The sequence below is a fragment of the Poecilia latipinna genome, unplaced genomic scaffold (genome assembly GCF_001443285.1).
Source record: "Poecilia latipinna isolate Pla-1442-1.1 unplaced genomic scaffold, P_latipinna-1.0 Scaffold652, whole genome shotgun sequence".
Classification (NCBI taxonomy): Eukaryota; Metazoa; Chordata; class Actinopteri; order Cyprinodontiformes; family Poeciliidae; genus Poecilia; species Poecilia latipinna.
In genome coordinates, this window is record NW_015113268.1 from 135,800 (window position 1) to 153,595 (window position 17,796).

General features: G+C 35.7%; 1 protein-coding gene across 1 annotated transcript in view; it reads right to left on the minus strand.

Annotated features, from left to right (window-relative positions):
- Nucleotides 1-551: 551 nt before the first annotated feature.
- The window catches only part of LOC106954391 (protein kinase C-binding protein NELL1), a gene marked incomplete at its 5' end in the record, with an annotated part of 223,598 nt that continues 206,353 nt past the window's right edge, over nt 552-17,796 (minus strand). The window contains 4 exons of the mRNA XM_015043858.1: nt 552-4,438; nt 7,075-7,299; nt 7,668-7,844; nt 12,528-12,721. Coding sequence (XP_014899344.1) covers nt 4,388-4,438; nt 7,075-7,299; nt 7,668-7,844; nt 12,528-12,721 — 647 coding nt within the window. The remainder of the gene's footprint in view (nt 4,439-7,074; nt 7,300-7,667; nt 7,845-12,527; nt 12,722-17,796) is intronic.

The following is a 17,796-nucleotide window of genomic DNA, read 5'->3' on the forward strand; positions in this document are numbered from 1 at the left end:
ATTAAAAATGTATGGAAAGAAAAGTGAAGAAACTTAAGAGTTTGAATGCCTACAGTATCTACACGAAGTATTGTATGTTTAGTGCTACAAGGATTTCCATTTTTTGTTTGTAAAAATGCCTGCAGGGACAAGTGGGTATAAACAAGGAAACTATATACCTACTACTGCACAAATATTGCTATTTTACATTAACATTTTATTATAAGCTGTCAGGTGATTGCGTTCTAATAATTTTGGTGAAAACATATTTCTTAATTTATACCTCTCTACTAAAAATTTGATTTTACAGTAAAATCTGTTAAACTGTTGGGGTTTTACATATTACCTACGATGTTTTTACTATTAAGAACATTTTCCCTTGATAAAATATTTTACAAGCTGTCTATCAACTGTTTTTTTCTTCTAATTTTAATAAGAACATACTATTACTAAATTATGAGACTCAGTTAAGTAAAGTACAATTATTTTGTTGGTATCTTGTCACAAAGCTGGAGCAGGAAGTGCTACCAATGTCAGGATACATGGTTTCACACTAAATGCACACAGAGGGATAAAGTAAACAACTTAAGTATTTATTAACAGGAGAATTAGTTCACAGCAAATTCTTTTCACAACACAGTCTTTAAATGACACTTAACCCTTTGAGTAAAACTACATTGGGCACTCTGATCTGGCAATGAGCAAACCTGTGGATTTCTTCATGGCGGTCTTCTATGAAAAACAGCACATCAATTGCTAGAAGATTTGGACCTGCTTTCTTTAAAAATAAATAAATAAAGCAGAAACACATTGTTGATCTCTTAATATCAAGTAAAACAAGCAAAATGCTTTCTTTTGTAACCGTCTTTTTTTACATATGTATACAATTCAATTTCGTGATTCAAGTGAACAGATCAGTCAGTTCAGGTTACAGAAATATGTTTGGGGTGAGGAGGGAAACAAAGACTGATTCAAGGAAAAGTCCATGTCATCATCTTAATAGCTGGAAAAGATGCCTGAAAAAACTGCATGTTCATGTTTATTATGTCAAAAGTATATTTCTGTTGAGTTTTAATGAAGTATTTGTATATACACATTCAGACAAGTTAAATCCTAAAACAGTTAAAAAATACAAACTAATGAATACGAAAAAGGGTTAAGGCAAGAATATAAAAATAAATAAATAGTAAAAACAATAGAAATGTTGCTTCTCTCTTATTTAACTTACAACACTCAGATCCTAAGAAGCTGTGGTAGTGAGAATTATTCACATAATCATTTTTTTTACAGTACCCGTCCATTTACACAGTATTTACAGCAAAACTGAACTTGTACACCAAAAGAAAAATCGGTAAACTTAAAGTAACACAATTTGTCTATGAACACAAAAATATTTTTTGTATTTTGTCAGTATGTAAAACATTTACACACAGACTTACAAATAGTGTAGTACAGCAGTAATTTTATATCAAATCAGTCAACAGAGAAATCTCGGAATCTTATTCAGTTTTTGTACAAATTTCTGCTTTCAACTAATATAGACAGAATTCACATTAAATGCATTTCCTTGTGTGTGTGTGTGCTTTCTGCACAACGAACAGTTTCCTTTTTACAACGTGAATTGCGTTATGAAATAGTGGAAAGAGACAAACATGCTGGTGATTTCCAAAATGGTGTACAGGAAAACAAAACAAGCTTGAATGGTGGTTGAATTGCAGAACAACAGTTATTTTTCGGTAACTACAGACAGTTAGCAGAAGCCAATGAAGTTGATTCGTGCAAACAACTCAATAAAATGCATCTTCATCTACAGTACCTTGTCAAACTATTCACACCTGTTAAACTTTTCCATATGTTGTCATACTACAACCACAAACTTCAAAGTCTGCTACTATTTTATGTGGTAGGTCAACACAAAGTAGCTCAAAAGTAAATTCAAAATATAATCCAAACCCAAGTAACAATTAAGATAATAGAAATTAACATTTGTACAAATGAAAACTTGAAAAGTGAGAAATTAATTTGTATTCAGCCTCCCTTATTCTGGCAACCATCAATAAAATCCAGTGCAGCTAGTTGACATCAGAAGTGTCCTAGTAGACGGAGTTCACTGTGGTGTAACTTAATCTCAGTTTAAATCCAGTTCTTCTGTTTTTAAGAGAACATTAACAATCAATGACATGTAACACCATAAACATGCTCTGTTTGACTGGCAGCTTCTTGGAAAATGTGGCCTGAAAAAACTTTACATTCAAGTAGGAGGAAAACAATAGATATACAGTCAGAGCTACAATGACCTGGTTTGAATCGGAGAATGTTTATGTTCTTGAATGGCTCATTCAAAGGCCAAATAGAGAATTTATATCAAGCAATACAATCTGCTGTGCATAAATGCTTTACATCAAGTTTATTGAGCCTAAGTCTATCTACTCATAAAATCTTTGTAACCATTTTCTGCTGCTCTACCAGATAAAATCCCAGTAACAGGCATTGAGGTATGTGGTTGTTATATATTTGGAAAAGTTCTGGCGTTCTAAGTACTTCTGCAATTCACTGTCAGTGAAACAATACTTATAAAGTTTAACCACGATTTCCAGCATTATGAATATCTGTGCCCCTCAGTGCAACAATACATCTGACTTTCACCTGAATACATTTTAAGAAGTGATAAAACCAAATAGAAATTAGGTTAATTCCTGTTCTAAACAAGACACTATGATCTGCAGTTACACGTACAGATTAAAATCTGAAACGAACCATGTGATCATGGTTGTTGTTCCATGATTGCAACCTTTGCCACAGTGCGTGCTTTTACCAAAAATCCCGGATAGTGTAATTTTTTTTATTTCTGGTGGTCTGCAATTGAGTACACTGCAACCAGAACAACACTGAAACTTTGGAGAAAACATTTACTCTGCACAAACGTGATGACACTGGAGAGAGGCTTTGAAGCATAGAAGGGGAGCAGGAAAGCATGGAGGTGTCGGAACTGTAGCAGTAAAAGCACAGGACTGTGCCGCCTTATTAAGCCTGGCTGTCTGTAAACAGATTCAACACTTGGTGACCTCTTGGCATACTCAAATCCAGGGCTGCGTGACATGGCTTTAATTACCCCAGCTTTCTTTTTTTCCCTCTTTTTTTGTCCCTCTGCTTTTCTTTGTGGCATATGGTGCTGAGGATGCGGCGCCCTGGGAGATGCAGCAGAAGTCCAGCCCATCGCTAAGCTGCGCTGATTTAATCAAGAGCTTGGGCTGGTGTTTGTTCTGACCTGCAAGAAGTGGTAATGACACATCACACAGCATTGATAATGTGAGTGCTGTTGTTAAATGTTAGCATCTGGTCATCATCATCATCATTAGAGAGATGACAGTGATGCAGAGGAAAATATTTTAAAAATATGGCCCTGTTCAGAAGCTGGAAACTGGGAAGGACGTGGTTTATTCTGTGTTTGGTATTTTTCTAACCAATAAAGAAAGCAGATCTATATCATCAACAGATCAAAACCATCAGAGAAGTGTTTTCATTTTGGTCCAAAAACCTGCAGACCTACAACAAAAATGTATGTTGGTAATATCCAGCTTTATAAACATTAAGATATTGTAGTCTTTTATTAATGAGTTTACTTTCATACAGTCAATTGGAGCTGCAAAGCAAGCAGAAAAGTGCAAGATCAAATTAAATATATAACATACAAGTTGTGGTCACTTTTATGATGAGAAGACAGCAAATTATAATTACAATGCAGCTTTGATTACCACATTATGATTTTAAAAAAAAATGTTAACATCAGAAAATGTTACTTTCTATGCATAAAATAGGAGCAAGATCATTTATCAAATTTGAAAAATCACCAACAAGAACAACTTGATGCCGGGCTGGAAACTGATTCCACATCACATCAGTTAAAGGTTAAATTATTCAGATTCTGTGGTTTTATTAAAACTACCAGTTCTTTCAATGAGACAAAACATTAAAGGTGAACCTGTTTTGTGATATCTTCTTTAGATGACCAATTCAGAGTGAGCCAATATTTAAGAAGTACAGATGCATGGAGCACCGAAACACGTGACCACCTGCTTGTCGGTGGTAGCTTGTTAGAGTTTGTACACATGTTCTTGAGACATTAAGGGATAAAAAACAAACACAAAGACACATATACAACACTTAGTGTGACGATGACCTCAGATCTTCTCCTGAGCCTCACACACACACTCGCTCGCTCGCTGTCAGAGTTGCAGCAAAAGGATGCCGCTTCGACACGCAAAGTCTGCCCAGTGTGTGCTTCCTGTACACTCACTGTCATGCACACTTTTGTGTGCAAGTCTGTCTTATGGATCCAGTGGGAAGGTTGTCTGATGGAGGAGGCCGTATGACAGTCCCGTAGTGAGAAGAAGAGGAGGAATGAGTTTCAGTTGTTCTGAAGGCAGTCGAGCTCCACCAAGCAGCAAACGTTCCCGTTCTGAACAACACAGCATGACAAGACAACAGAGGGAGCATTAAATAATGCAGACGGCTATACATTATACATGTTGATTGTAAAGTCCAGAGAATGAGCCACTGTTGCCTAACAAGACTTCAGATTTTAGAAAAAGCTGGTAGAGTTTAAGCAAAAGTGCAGAGTTTATTTATAAATTGTATTTCAACATGGCACACATAAATTTTCACTCAATATGGAGAGAGAAACTCAGGGGACTGAACATCAAATGTGAACAGAGTTTTATAAATGGAGAACAAAATGTCATTAACTGTCATTTTGTCAGTGATGTTATTAAAACTTATGCACAACTGAGACAAATACAAAATCATAGGTCATAAAAGCTTTATGGCTAACATCTTTTAAATAGACATATTTTTGACAAGTCTTGTTTTCTCCTCATTCCTTTTAGAGTTTTTTTTAGATCCTGTGAATTTTTAATCTGCTGTATTTGAAGAATAATGCAGTTCATCAGATATGCCTGTGTGCTCAGGACAGATCTCATTACAACCATCAACATTTGCTCTTTTTTTTTTTTACAAAGGATTTGTATATCTAAAAACTGTTTCAAGAGTTAACATCTTCTAACTGAGCTTCAAATTTCAAATCATATGATATTCGATTTCTATATGATATTACTGAGTAATGGAGTGTACGACCTGCTACTGTGTCATTACAGAAACCTTTATGTCAGGTCAGCCAAAGCTAAGGCAAACTATGTCTCTAACAGCATCAATCAAGCATATGGACTTACTCAGCAGCAGAGGTCCTTATAAAGACCAGGTTCACAGTGTGACCCTGATCTGTCTGCACAACAGCTGCTGATACCAAAGATGCTGACATAAATTCTCTGATCCAGGTCATGGTAGTCAAAAAAATGAATGCGGCAGGAAGTTCTGTTGCCATTTACTGAATTACTTGGGATGTTTTTTATTATTATTAATACTGGCAGGTGTTGTTAAAAAAAAAGGATGAATGGAATAAATACAGAATGTATGCAACCTACTGCTCCATCTCTGAACTGAAAAGAGCTGAGTTGGCAAACAGCTGTAAAGAGGAACGGAGTTATGACACCCCTAAAGGAGCCGCTTTCCCCCAGAAGTCTTGATTCGATTTATGTAAGATAACATTGTAGCAGGATAGGCACAAAAACTACACTCTTTCTAAAGTTGTTGGGTGCAACTAAAAAAAAAAACAAAAAACAAACAGATAAAGTGGGAGAAAGAAGCAGTTAAAGATGAAATCACACATGAGCTTTAGTCTGCCTCATAAGGGAAGATAATGTTCAGGTTTTGGTACGTAAGTTGGTTCAAATTACCTTTATAATATGGCATTTTAAGCAATTAAGGTAGCAACATTTAATACCTTTTTCCAAATGCTGTTGTTCTGTTACTTTCTTTTCTATTTTGTCCAAAACAATGAAGCACAGAAAACTTTCTTTAACAAGTGTTAAGTCTGAGGTCATTTGCAGCTTTCTTCTGGCAGCACTGTGGGAAATGTTAAACAGTGTTGTCACAAACTCTTGCTTGCAGGGGAAACTTGTCGATTGGCTGGTAGTTAGAGATGACACAACAATCTATTGCATCCCTTTTTAATCAGTGGTTTAATGAAAGCCATTTTACAAGTTCTGGGAAGTTTTCGAGTGAACGTTGGACTAATTGTTACCTTCACATCGAAAACAGTTGAAAACCATTTTAGAGAAGTGAAGGGAATTAGATCAAGCTGAGATAATGAGTGTTCAATTCAAAGGATAATTATGGTTTACTACAACCTGTCCGATTCCCCAGTGCAGATATTGCATTATTTTGGCTCAGCAGATCATGTTTATTTTTTTCATGTTCCACTTCAGTTGTAGTGAATTCAGAAATCAATGAGTTGTACAAAAGAGTAACTTAACATTTTTTTTTTTTTTTTTTCCAAATCCAAACCTGGAATAAAAAAACAAAAAACAAAAACGAAAGGGCCAATAAACACAACGGACCAGACACAACTGGATTGTTGCTCATTTTAGTTCAGCAAGGCATAAAACTTTATATCTTGCTAAGGATGGAATACATTGCAAAAATATAAAGCAGCGGTGTCCAAAGTCGGTCCTCGAGGGCCGGTATCCTGCATGTTTTATTTCTCTCCCTGGTTTAATAGACCTGCATCAAATGATGGCTCGTTAAAGGCCTAAGGATAACATTGACTTGCTGAGGAGGTTGTTACTACCACCAGGGAGAGAACTAAAACATGCAGGATGCCGCCCCTCGAGGACCGACTTTGGACACCCCTGATATAAAGTCTAAGTATTTTTGGTCTACTTTCTAATACAACTCTGTTAGCATGTTTGGAATATGACAAAACCAACGTACAAGTAACTTTTAAGCAACATATAGAAACTTGTTTTAAGTCAATAATTATGTAAAATTGATGAAAAAGTACTAGTTTCACAAGCAGGATGTTTCTCTTATAACATGGGAAAATGTCTTGTTATAAGTGAAATTATCTACCACCTGAACAAGTACTTTTTAAATAAAATATGTGTCCTTAGTAGTAATAAACTATTCATTGTTTAAAACTCAATGTGTAGTTAAAGCTTGAAATGGAGTCGCTTGGTGATTATTGATGCTTTGACCTACCTTACACTTGCAGGTAGTGCAGGGCGACTTGGGCATATGCCATGTGTCCCCGCTGAGGCGAGTGACACCTGTGGGGTCTGTGCACGTCTGCCGAATGTCGTACGACAGGTTGTCAGCCAAGCAGGGGTCTGTGACGCAGCGCGGGCAACACTCACCCTCTGCCACTGCCGTGTACTCGCATAATAATACGGGACAGACTAAAGGCCAGCAGTCGACCTCCCCCTCCTGCAGAGGCACAGGCCAAAAATAAAAACAAAGAGGCAAGAGAATTCAGAAATTTTGCTTCATGCTTTTTAACACATTTTTCTGCAGATAAAAGTAAAGCTCCCACTAATGTGTTGTCACATTTCAAATTAGAAATGTGGTTATTATCTCAGCCGTCACACACAGCTGAGCAGCGCATTAGACGTCTCAGCACTGAATTTCATATTGATAAGAAGGCTCTGTATCATTGTTTAATCAAATTAAGCTTTAATTCCATATTAAGGAATTTAATATCAGAAACTGCTGTAATGCTATTGGAAAAAGAAAAAAAAAATCTGAACGTGTGTGAATTTGTTTTGATTTTATGTATCGTTCTCATATGTACACACCATGCAGCGACACTGCTGGCACCCGTACATCCAGGACGCTCCACTGCGGTACAGCGTTCGTCCGCTCTGGTCCAGACACTGACTGCTGGGCCGGTTGTCACAGCTGGGACAGCAGAACAGATCCTCCTCTGGGTCTGCACAGTCACAGGGTCTCCTCCTGCAGAACGTCTGTCCGTCCTGTGCAATACGGGTTACAGCAGGAACTAGCAAATTAACACAAGCCTCTATAAGGCAAACACAAGTAAAATCAGATACTTCTAATATTTCATCTTACTCTCTGACATTAAATAAGACTAAAGAGTTCCTGTGTAGTAATAAGTGTGTAAACTAGAAACAAAAACACACACAAAGACATGGTTGGATCAAAGCTCCTACCAACAGGTGCCAAAATAACTCAAATACAGGAAGTAATTGGAATTCAGACAAAGAAAAGGAATTTTCAAAATAAAACAGGAAAGAGAAAAACAGTATCTAAAGACTTCAACTCAAATCAGAATATAAATAAATGACAACAGTTCAATGAAAACTAACTGAAAAGAACTGCATCTGAATACAAAGAGGGACAAATCTACAAACTAATAACAAAAGTCCCAAGAATTGCTACATTGCAAAAACACACTATCTTACTAAATATTGTTTGTCTAGTTTCCATAGCAAATATTTTAGTACACTTGAATTAAGACAAAACTAACTGAAAAGTAATTTTCAGCAAGATATAGAAGCTTGTCTTAAGTGAAAACATTCCTAGATATTGATAAGAACGTACAAAATCCAGATTATTTCACTTATAACATGGGGAAAAATGTTTTAAGTAAATTTATCTGCCAATATGGAACTAGTACTTTTTCATCAATTCCTTTTACTGAAAAGGTAGATTTGTCTTATTTCAAGTACTACGATATTTGAACTAGCAACTAGGCAACAATACTTGATAAGATTTTGTGCTTTTTCAGTGTATAAATTCTTATTCTTATTCTTATTTTATTTTATTTAAAGTTAGAAGTATGAAAGGATGCAATGAGACCAAACTCTTCCTGTTTTAGGTCAGTTAGGTTACCAAAATGATTTTGATCTGAACGAATGTCAAATGCATCAAAATCACTCATCATTAACGTCCCTCTGCCACTGTGTTGCCAGCTACAGCTATTCGTCGCCTGTACCTGGAAAGAGAAAACTTTATGATCCCTTTTACTGTGCACAGCCGGCAAGTCTGCCCCCAGGAAGACTTTGTTATAGAGATGTAAAAATGTTACATAAAAAGGTCGTTAGAAAATGCATGACGGCCCTAAAATCACTTTGTATGGCATAAAAGGGCAGCGCAGGGCCAATGTTTTATTGATCCTTATTGTCCTGCTATGGCAACAGCTTCATTATGTGGTGCCATTTCTGATGGCCATGGTCTGTCCAGTAATGGCCCTTGACATGCAGGGAAAGCACCGCTTACTGGAACTTCCTCGCAGGGAATGTTTGTGATGGCAAACTGCAAATTTTAATGTCAGCAGTGAGATTATGCCTGCAAATAAAAGCTAAAGCTACACTGCTGTGCTAAGCAAAATAGTGCCAATTCCTGTCCAGAATTTGAATGGAAGACAAATTAGGACTCTTTTTGGTAACACTTTATTTGAAGGGGGGTGAATAAGACTGTCATGACACTGTCATAAACATGTCATAACACCTGTCATGAACATCAATAAGCCTTCATGAATATTTATGACTGTTGTCATAAAGCGTCATTCGGTAAATTATGACACTTTTAATACAAAGTTGACATTATTCAAAATGTCTTTATTATGACAACTTGACATTAACCAAGAAATCATTACTGTTTAAACTTTACCTTTAATAACATAAAGTTACCTAATTTTTAAAGTGCAATCAGTAATTCTTTTATAACAAATTTATATCAGTAATGATTTCTTGGTTAATGTCAAGTTGTCATAACAAAGACATTTTGAATAATGTCAACTTTGTATTAAAAGTGTCATAATTGACTAAATGATGCTTTATGACAACAGTCATAAATATTCATGAAGGCTTATTCATGTTCATGACAGGTGTTATGTCATGTTTATGACAGTGTCATGTCAGTCTTATTCAACCCCCTTCAAATAAAGTGTTACCCTCTTTTTTTCTCTGCACTTTAATGAAGACAAAACGTATCTTATGATTTGCTCTGTTAAAAGGTTTTCTTAAAAGCGTTTGTAGACTTCTTTTTAAAGACTCTATTATTTTGTTATACAAAATGATGGCGCTACCTTAAGAGAAAATCCATGACAACCAATTTTCTTCAGGAGCCACGCGGGATTGCAGAGTGACACAATGTGAAAATGTTCTAGTGCTATGACATTTTTGCAAGAGGGCATGAACAAGAGAAAAGAATAAAGCATTCTGATCCATCCGTACTTCATGATCTCTAGAAGGATGCAGACTCATTTTTCTTTCCATTTTCAAGCAAAAATAAAATGTAAATGTACTTCAAATTTTCAAATAAATAATTGAAAACCTCACACCAACCCCAACCTCAAAATCCAATATGGCTGCCACTTACTTAAGTCATAGTGTTAACTGCAACATTCCTTTTTTTCTGACTGTATTTACTTCTCTTGATGAAAATGTGTATGAAGTGACTGGATTGCTTCCATTTAGAATAGTTCTTTTAGGTTTTGAAGCAACGATTAACGAACTTGAGCAGCTAAATGTTTTAGATATTTGTGGTTTTTACTTTTACATCACGTTTAATTAGGTCGCCTTTTGCATGCATTGCTGCTGCCACTAAAACAGTACAAGATGTGCTTTAATTTAAAAGATACAGGTACAGAAAGAGTAAGCATTTATTTCTCCTTCCCAAAGTCAGTGAAATAAATGTCATAATCTAATAATGCATTATGAAACACATTCTATGATTGTAAATTTTAAAAAAAATGTAACGTTAGTAGTATTTTGTCTTAAGCCAACCACTAAGAAACAAATGGTAGTGAAAGTAGAACAACTAACATGCAGCGTGTAGCAGACATTTTCTAACATTCTGATGCTCACTGGCTCAATCATTCTCAGCCGTCACTTTAGATCAAACACCTATTTCTCTCTTTTATATAAATCTTAACCTCAGAGTCTCTCCTTCCCAAAGACAAATATGATCAATATCTCACTTTCCTGCAGCCACTGTTCTCTACCTCGATATGACTCCTGAGTACAGAAGGAAGTCATTAAACTGCCACAAATATTTGTCACAGTGTGATGCAATGATAAACAGGCGGGGGTGTATTTCGTTCTGATGACAGAAGCATCAGATATATTCCATAAGTTTTTGGTGTGGTTCATAAATCTGGGTAGAACATATTAGCTAAATCAGTGCCGGATTGGCAGCTGTGCAGAAGGTGTGTGGCAGAATTGGGCTGGAACTGACAACAAGAACAGATTTGAAGATTTTTTTTATCAAACAATTTTTCACAGTGTCAACATTATAATCACCAACAGATTCTGGGAAAAGCAATTTAATGTATACAGATAAAATAATAGAAAAATAAAGTGCCTGTTTAAAAAAAACTTAAAATGTGATCTTTTGTCTTTCTCTAAAATAGATCGGTCTAAACAGTGAATATATTCAGAGAAAGCCCTCAGTGGACCCAGAATGAAATAACTAGACATGTTTCATGTCACTTATATTTTAAAACTTGTAAAAACATATCTGGAAGGATGCTTCTTTTATATAATGGTAAAAACTAGTTTTATTTGGAGTTTTATGCTGAAGTTCTGTCATTTTCCATTAGGAAAAAAAATATCGCCAATCAGAGATTCTTGTATGCGATGACCAGGCAGTCTTTTTCCACTCCAGGGATATTCTGCATCCTGCTCTAAACACCTTCAGTCTTAGACTAAATATAAGAATAAATTCTCGTAGGAATTTTGAGCAGTTAGTCATGTCTTTGATTTGCTGTCACTTGGCGTATACTGGTCCAAGGTGTTCCAGCTGGCCTGGGGACAAGTTTGATAAGAGACACGGCTGAGCTGGTGACAAATACTCAAGGATATTGAAAAGGCCACCATAGGGATACAAAACTGTCACACACTTTTATTTTTCCCCTTTTAAAAGAAAACTGAACCATAATAGTATTGCTGATAAAATTCCCAAAGTAGGAGAAGTTCTTCTCGACTGTATTTGTTAACTTTTGAGACTCTTCGCCATTTCACTAACGCTGCAAAAACAACTAAGCCAGAGGATTGTTGTAAGGCACAGGTTTACTTTTGGGAACGCCAAGATAAATCACTGAACAATTCCTTCAGATGGACAGAATGGATTTTCTATTTTCATTTGAGCACCTAAGATCAGTAAAAGGGATTATTATTGCAGGTTTTCTCCCTTCATTTCATTTTGCCAGTGTAACATGTGCTGCTAAACATGATTATTTCCATCTTGTTCTGTACTTATTCACTTGTTTTCTGTTTCCTCCTCATCCTCATTTTATTGTTCACAACTTTTGTTGTAGTCTGCTATGCTTTGATAAATGTGTGTTTGCTTACATAACATAAACTAGAGGTTAACTGTGAGAGGAATAGCATAGCAATGGAAGACAATCTTTACAAAAAAAAAAAATAAAAAATTAAGTTTTAGTTTTATTAAACCTACATTTAATAGAATATAAACAACATAATTGTTCCATAGAGGGTTAAATTCAAGAAATCAGGCAGTTTCCACTTTTCTGTTTTACATTGAAGGCAAAAATGACCTGACATAATAATTTGAGATTGGATTTTTAACTTGGGAAATGGTAAGAAACTTTTAAACTGAACACCATTTGAACTAGTTTCCTTTAACTAATTGAATGAAATTACCCACAGTATGTTTGATTTCAACTTTACCTTGCATGAGCACAGAGCGCAGCGATCATAGGTGGGTTTCCAGTCTTCTCCATTGCGTCTTATAACTTCGTCTTGTGGGCAGTTTCCGCTGCAGCCTGGACCAGTTGTGCACATGCAGTCATAGCCTCCTGGGAGGTTTACACACACACTATCATTCCAGCAGGTGTGTGTCTGCAAAGTGCACTCATCGATGTCTGAAAGATAAAATAGAAACTCTTTAACGTGTAGAAAGTAATGATTTATATAGCAACCGCTATAGCTATAAATGTTATAGTTTTCATTTTAGGCTACGATTGTTGATGGAAATGTTTTTGTAAAGCATTATCATGCACTTTTGAAATTAGACTCAAGTAGCAAAAGTTTGAAAATTATACAAAAATCTTGATATACTAAAAAAGTAATAAATACCTTAAGGCAAAAATCATTAACACATCTACACATATGTCCGTCTTTTCTGTTACTCTGCCATGGTTATTTATACAGGTGTATCTAAAAATGATTAGAATAAATAGGCTACCATAAATGTTCTTCATCACCAACTCTAGAAAGTGAAACTCATACCATATAGATGCATCTCACCATATGTAAAAAAAAACAAAAACAAAATTTCACCAAAAATCATTTGAATATTATATAAGATCAATAAAAATAGGAAAGCTGTTTTTCCATTGACCTTAAAGCTGCACATATTAGAAGTACAAAAATACATTTTCTTAATGGAAAAATCTATTTTTTTGATAAAAGGTTGTTGCATTAGGATTTCACCTGCATCAAAATTAATGCCTTTTCACAAAACTACAATGGAAACACTTTTTTTGCATCAAATTAAAACCATTTACAGGATCAGGAAACCTTTGCAGGTGTTCTGAGTTAATTAGCTGTTTGGAGTGTGACACCATGAGTTTCCAGTATTTCACTTTTTCACAATATTTGATTAATCTGAGATCCTTAAGTACCTGACAGCTTTGAAAAAAAAAAAAGAAACTGCCAATACAATGTTGAGTTTTTAGGAAACATTCAATTTATAAATGAAAAATTCAACTATCTAAAGGATGGCATTAATTTAAACACAGTGCACTAGAGAAATGAAGACTCTAACAATGCTGAAAATATATTAAAAGGGATTTTTTTCATAAAAATAAAATTGCTTTTCTGGTCTAATTACAACTATTCATCAATAATTTGATTATAATGTTGTAGTAACATTATTATTATAATGTTGTAGTAACATTATTAAATATTTCCCCACATAGTGGGGAAATAATTAACTCCTTAACTTTTTTTTTTTTTTTTTTTACTTATTTCTTCAATTTACTGTGAAGCTCAGAATGGGCTAGATGTGACATTCAGAAACTCTGCTGTGCCCAATTTACTATTGCAGCCCCGAGTTATTCAATAATTCTTTTAAATTAACAGCATTCGGTAAGTAAGGCAGTGGAAATTGAATGTTCACACTGATGCAGTCAGACACTCACAAGCAGTGTGAGGAAATTTTTATTTTGCTAAAGCCTTTCAGATCAGAAGTTTTCATTCCCATTGCTATGTGGTTTAACACACACACTACCTTACAGTGAAGCTATAAGGAAACATTTGCAGCCGTGCCAGGAGAAATGAAAAACAAACCAAAACCCCCCGCATATTTAAGCTTCCACTGCATCACCATCAGCTTCTTTCTTTAGGCATTTTAAATTAATCTTTCTAACTCTTTCATTTTTAATTCTCTGTTTCTAACTGCATAATTTATTCATGCATCTATAATTTTTTTGTGATCTCTGCGATCTATAATTTTTATGGCATAATTATGATTAAAATTTTGCTTGATTGTGTGGATAAGCTGCATCGTGCTGTCTCTGCCATCCTTATACACACTTTAAGGAAAAAAGGCACCATCTGCTTTGCAATAAATCAATAAAGTCTTATGTTCCATCTTATCTTCATATATATGGAATATACTTTGCATAATCTAGTAGCATCATAGTTAGATTTAGCTGAATCATCAAAGATCCCACTCAGTCAGCTTCTTTTTCTTCCATACCCCAACAAACCAAAATAAGAAATCCATTCAGAGAAGAGGTGGATGATATTTTCATCTACTTTTCATAACCCCTGGGTAAAAAATCCCCTCCTTAACTTTTACCATGGCATTTAACTCGCTTTATCCTCCCTAAATGTGAGCTGTTCAGAAAGAAAAAAAGGACCAAAGGCCTTTTGACAGCAGCTCTGTTCTCCCCTGCCAGAAGCTGCTGTCTGTAATCACTCCCATAGCACACTGACAGCACACTGCCGGTGCTGCATAAACAAAAGACCAAAAAAGAAAAACTGAAACCGCTCAGAAAATAGGTTTCTGTTTATTGGTTGTCTTTGTTGAGCAAAAATATGTCAGCAAGTCAATTTCTTTTTACATTGTATGACTGTGAGCCCATTAAAGCGCTTTCCTTTCTTTTCATCTGTTTTCCTGCTGATACTTTGCACTTAGTTCTTTTACATTTCTACCAGGCAATCCAGGATTAAATATTTTGTAACCTTCAGTAACCAATTTGGCACAAATCAGCCTGAACAAAACCGTATCAAACCTGTTTCATCTTTCAGTGTCTGGGCTGCGTTTTTTCCATGTTCAGAGCAGCTTGAAGTGAGCCGACACACTTCAGCTACAAATTCCTGTGAATTTAGCTCTCGTTCCACAATTAGGAATAACATTTTCCACTTTCATGTAATTTGTAAAATGTAAAATGTTGGCCAATAAAGGTTCAGATAACATCACTCCCCTAATAAACATATTTGGGTTTTAATGTAAACTAATAAGGAGGACTCTCAGATTGTTCTGGGATTACATACTTTAAACATATATCCAGTAGGAGGCTGAAAATATACTCATCTTAACATGATTTTCATCATTTTGAGCATTTAAATTATTTGACTAAGTCCTTTTCAGACTATAATGAATATATAAGAAACAGTCTCAATGAATAAAAAATAAAATACAAGAACTCCTCCCACTAGCATATACTGACCCTAACCCTAACATACTGAGATTATTCTAGCTGGACATTAAACTACGTCTCTTGATTCAGTTAATTTATGCTGATTGGTTTGCTGGTAATGTTTCACCCCTTACACATATTCTAGAAATGCTGCCAACTTTAATTCTAGTTCTTAAACTATGTACTAATAAAAATCAAAAGGCTTTAGCTGCCAAACTCTGGTTGAGTTGACTCAATTACTCTCAAACAAAGCAGGGTATGTACTCAGATCATTAAGTGCCAAATGGCAACACTAAACATGAAATGTTTAATAAAGCACCATTTCTGTATGAAAATTATTGCTTAGCACATAAAATGGAAGAGACAAGCTAACAGGGTAATATGCCACATAATTTAATTTTATGGCATGAACACAGAAAGTGACCCATCACTTTTAGTCAAATGTGGCAGCGCTAATGTGCAAAATTAATTCAGATAACTAAAAATTAAATTACTTGTATCTGCTGCCTTTTCGGACAAAATAATGCAGTTGTCAAGTAGTATCTGAAAATAAAAAAAAATAAATAAAAATAAAGAGCAAAGTGATGGAGGAAACATTAGAGGCCAGCAGCAGGGATTGATGATGCAAGTTTTTTTTTAGGTAAGGAAAAAGTATAACTTGCTGAGAAAAAGATATTTGTTGCAGGAGGAAACCAGGCAGGTATCAGGACAAGTTCTTACAGATGTTTCAGAATTTACTTTCACTCACACTCCAAAATATTTATGTTTGTATTTACAGGTAGCAGAGGAAGAAGACCATGTGAAGTTTATATTTAGACACCATTGTGCCAATAAAGATTTTTTTAAGATTTAAGTAGCAAGCTATGTAACATAGGAAACAACAACTTCTTCACTAGCTTACTATGATATACTGGCATGTGTGTTTGAGATCATTGTCTTACTCGATGTTAAACTTATGATCTGACTTTTGAGCTGAAGTGAGATCAAATAATTTGGAGATAGTCCTCATTCTGACTTATTCCCTCCGCTCTTCCAGACAAACTTTCCAATTTTGAAGTAGGAGCATATTTCTTGGTGTGAAACTTTTTTAGTTATGGCAATGGGAAACTTATTTTTTGGAGCAGAGTTCCTTCACAAAAATCCTGATTCTGGCATTGGGATTTTTTCAGGACATTAAAAAAAAAGTCTTTCTACGAGGGATGACAGTTTGGATCAGATGATTGAAATTTGGCTAGCATTGGGTTTTCCAACAAGAAAATATCCCAAGAGAGAAACTCTCTAAAAACTTTTAATCAAATATTGGTGAGAAATTGGTTGAGATAAATCCACAGTAAGTTCCAACTTGTGCACACACACCTAAACTTTCCTTTTTGGGGGGAATGATGAGTGGTCTTCAGAAAGCAGACCTTGTCTGGGTGGACTTAGAAAGTACTTGTCAAACCAGCTGCAACAAGATACTGTGACACTAGTGAATGTGCTCCCTAATTGGCTCCACTATCAATTCTTCTGGAAAAGGAGAGAGGGGAAAGAACTCAGCCGCAAATTTATTGTGCCTCCGACAGGCTATTTGCATACGCTAAATGAAATCCCCATCAGCCAGTCAGATATACTGTACCTCTGCTAGTGATGGATTAACACTCTTCATGCTACATTCACTGCATTTAGCCACAAGCTGCTGCCTGCAGATGAGGCGCGCTCTTACACACAGGCTGTAAACGGCGGCGTTAGAATAAAACACAAAAGCCCTTTGGATAGACCAGCTGAGCTGAAGCAACAAAACTTTCACTCACACCCAAATGTACTGTCACACATGAAAGGACTAATCCTATGTTAAAACATGACAATGCATAACCAGAGAAAAACACATGCACAATAAAAAACACCAGGCACAAGCCAGTAAATCCCTCTGACAGATGTTTGTAATTAGAAGGCATCAAAAAGCTCAGTATTTGTGTATTTAAATTATATTCCTTTGGTCGGTCTCCAGGCGGTCCATATGGAGAGGTCGAGTGCTCTACAGCAAGAGAGAAAGTGATGCACACACCCTGTCTTTCCGAGAGACATTGGAAATTTACAACATGTTATTCTCATTTTCATTCACAATCTGTTTATTACAGCCACCTGTCGCCCCTAAAGCGAAAGGAATGTCAAACATGGGATGAGGCGATGCATGTGCAGCTTTTAGTTAAAGCTATAAAGCAGTTGTTTGCAGCTGCTTCGGTTCTCACCTCGGCAGTGCACTGCCAGGTAACATGGCATGTCTTCCATGTATGCTCAACACGTTGCAT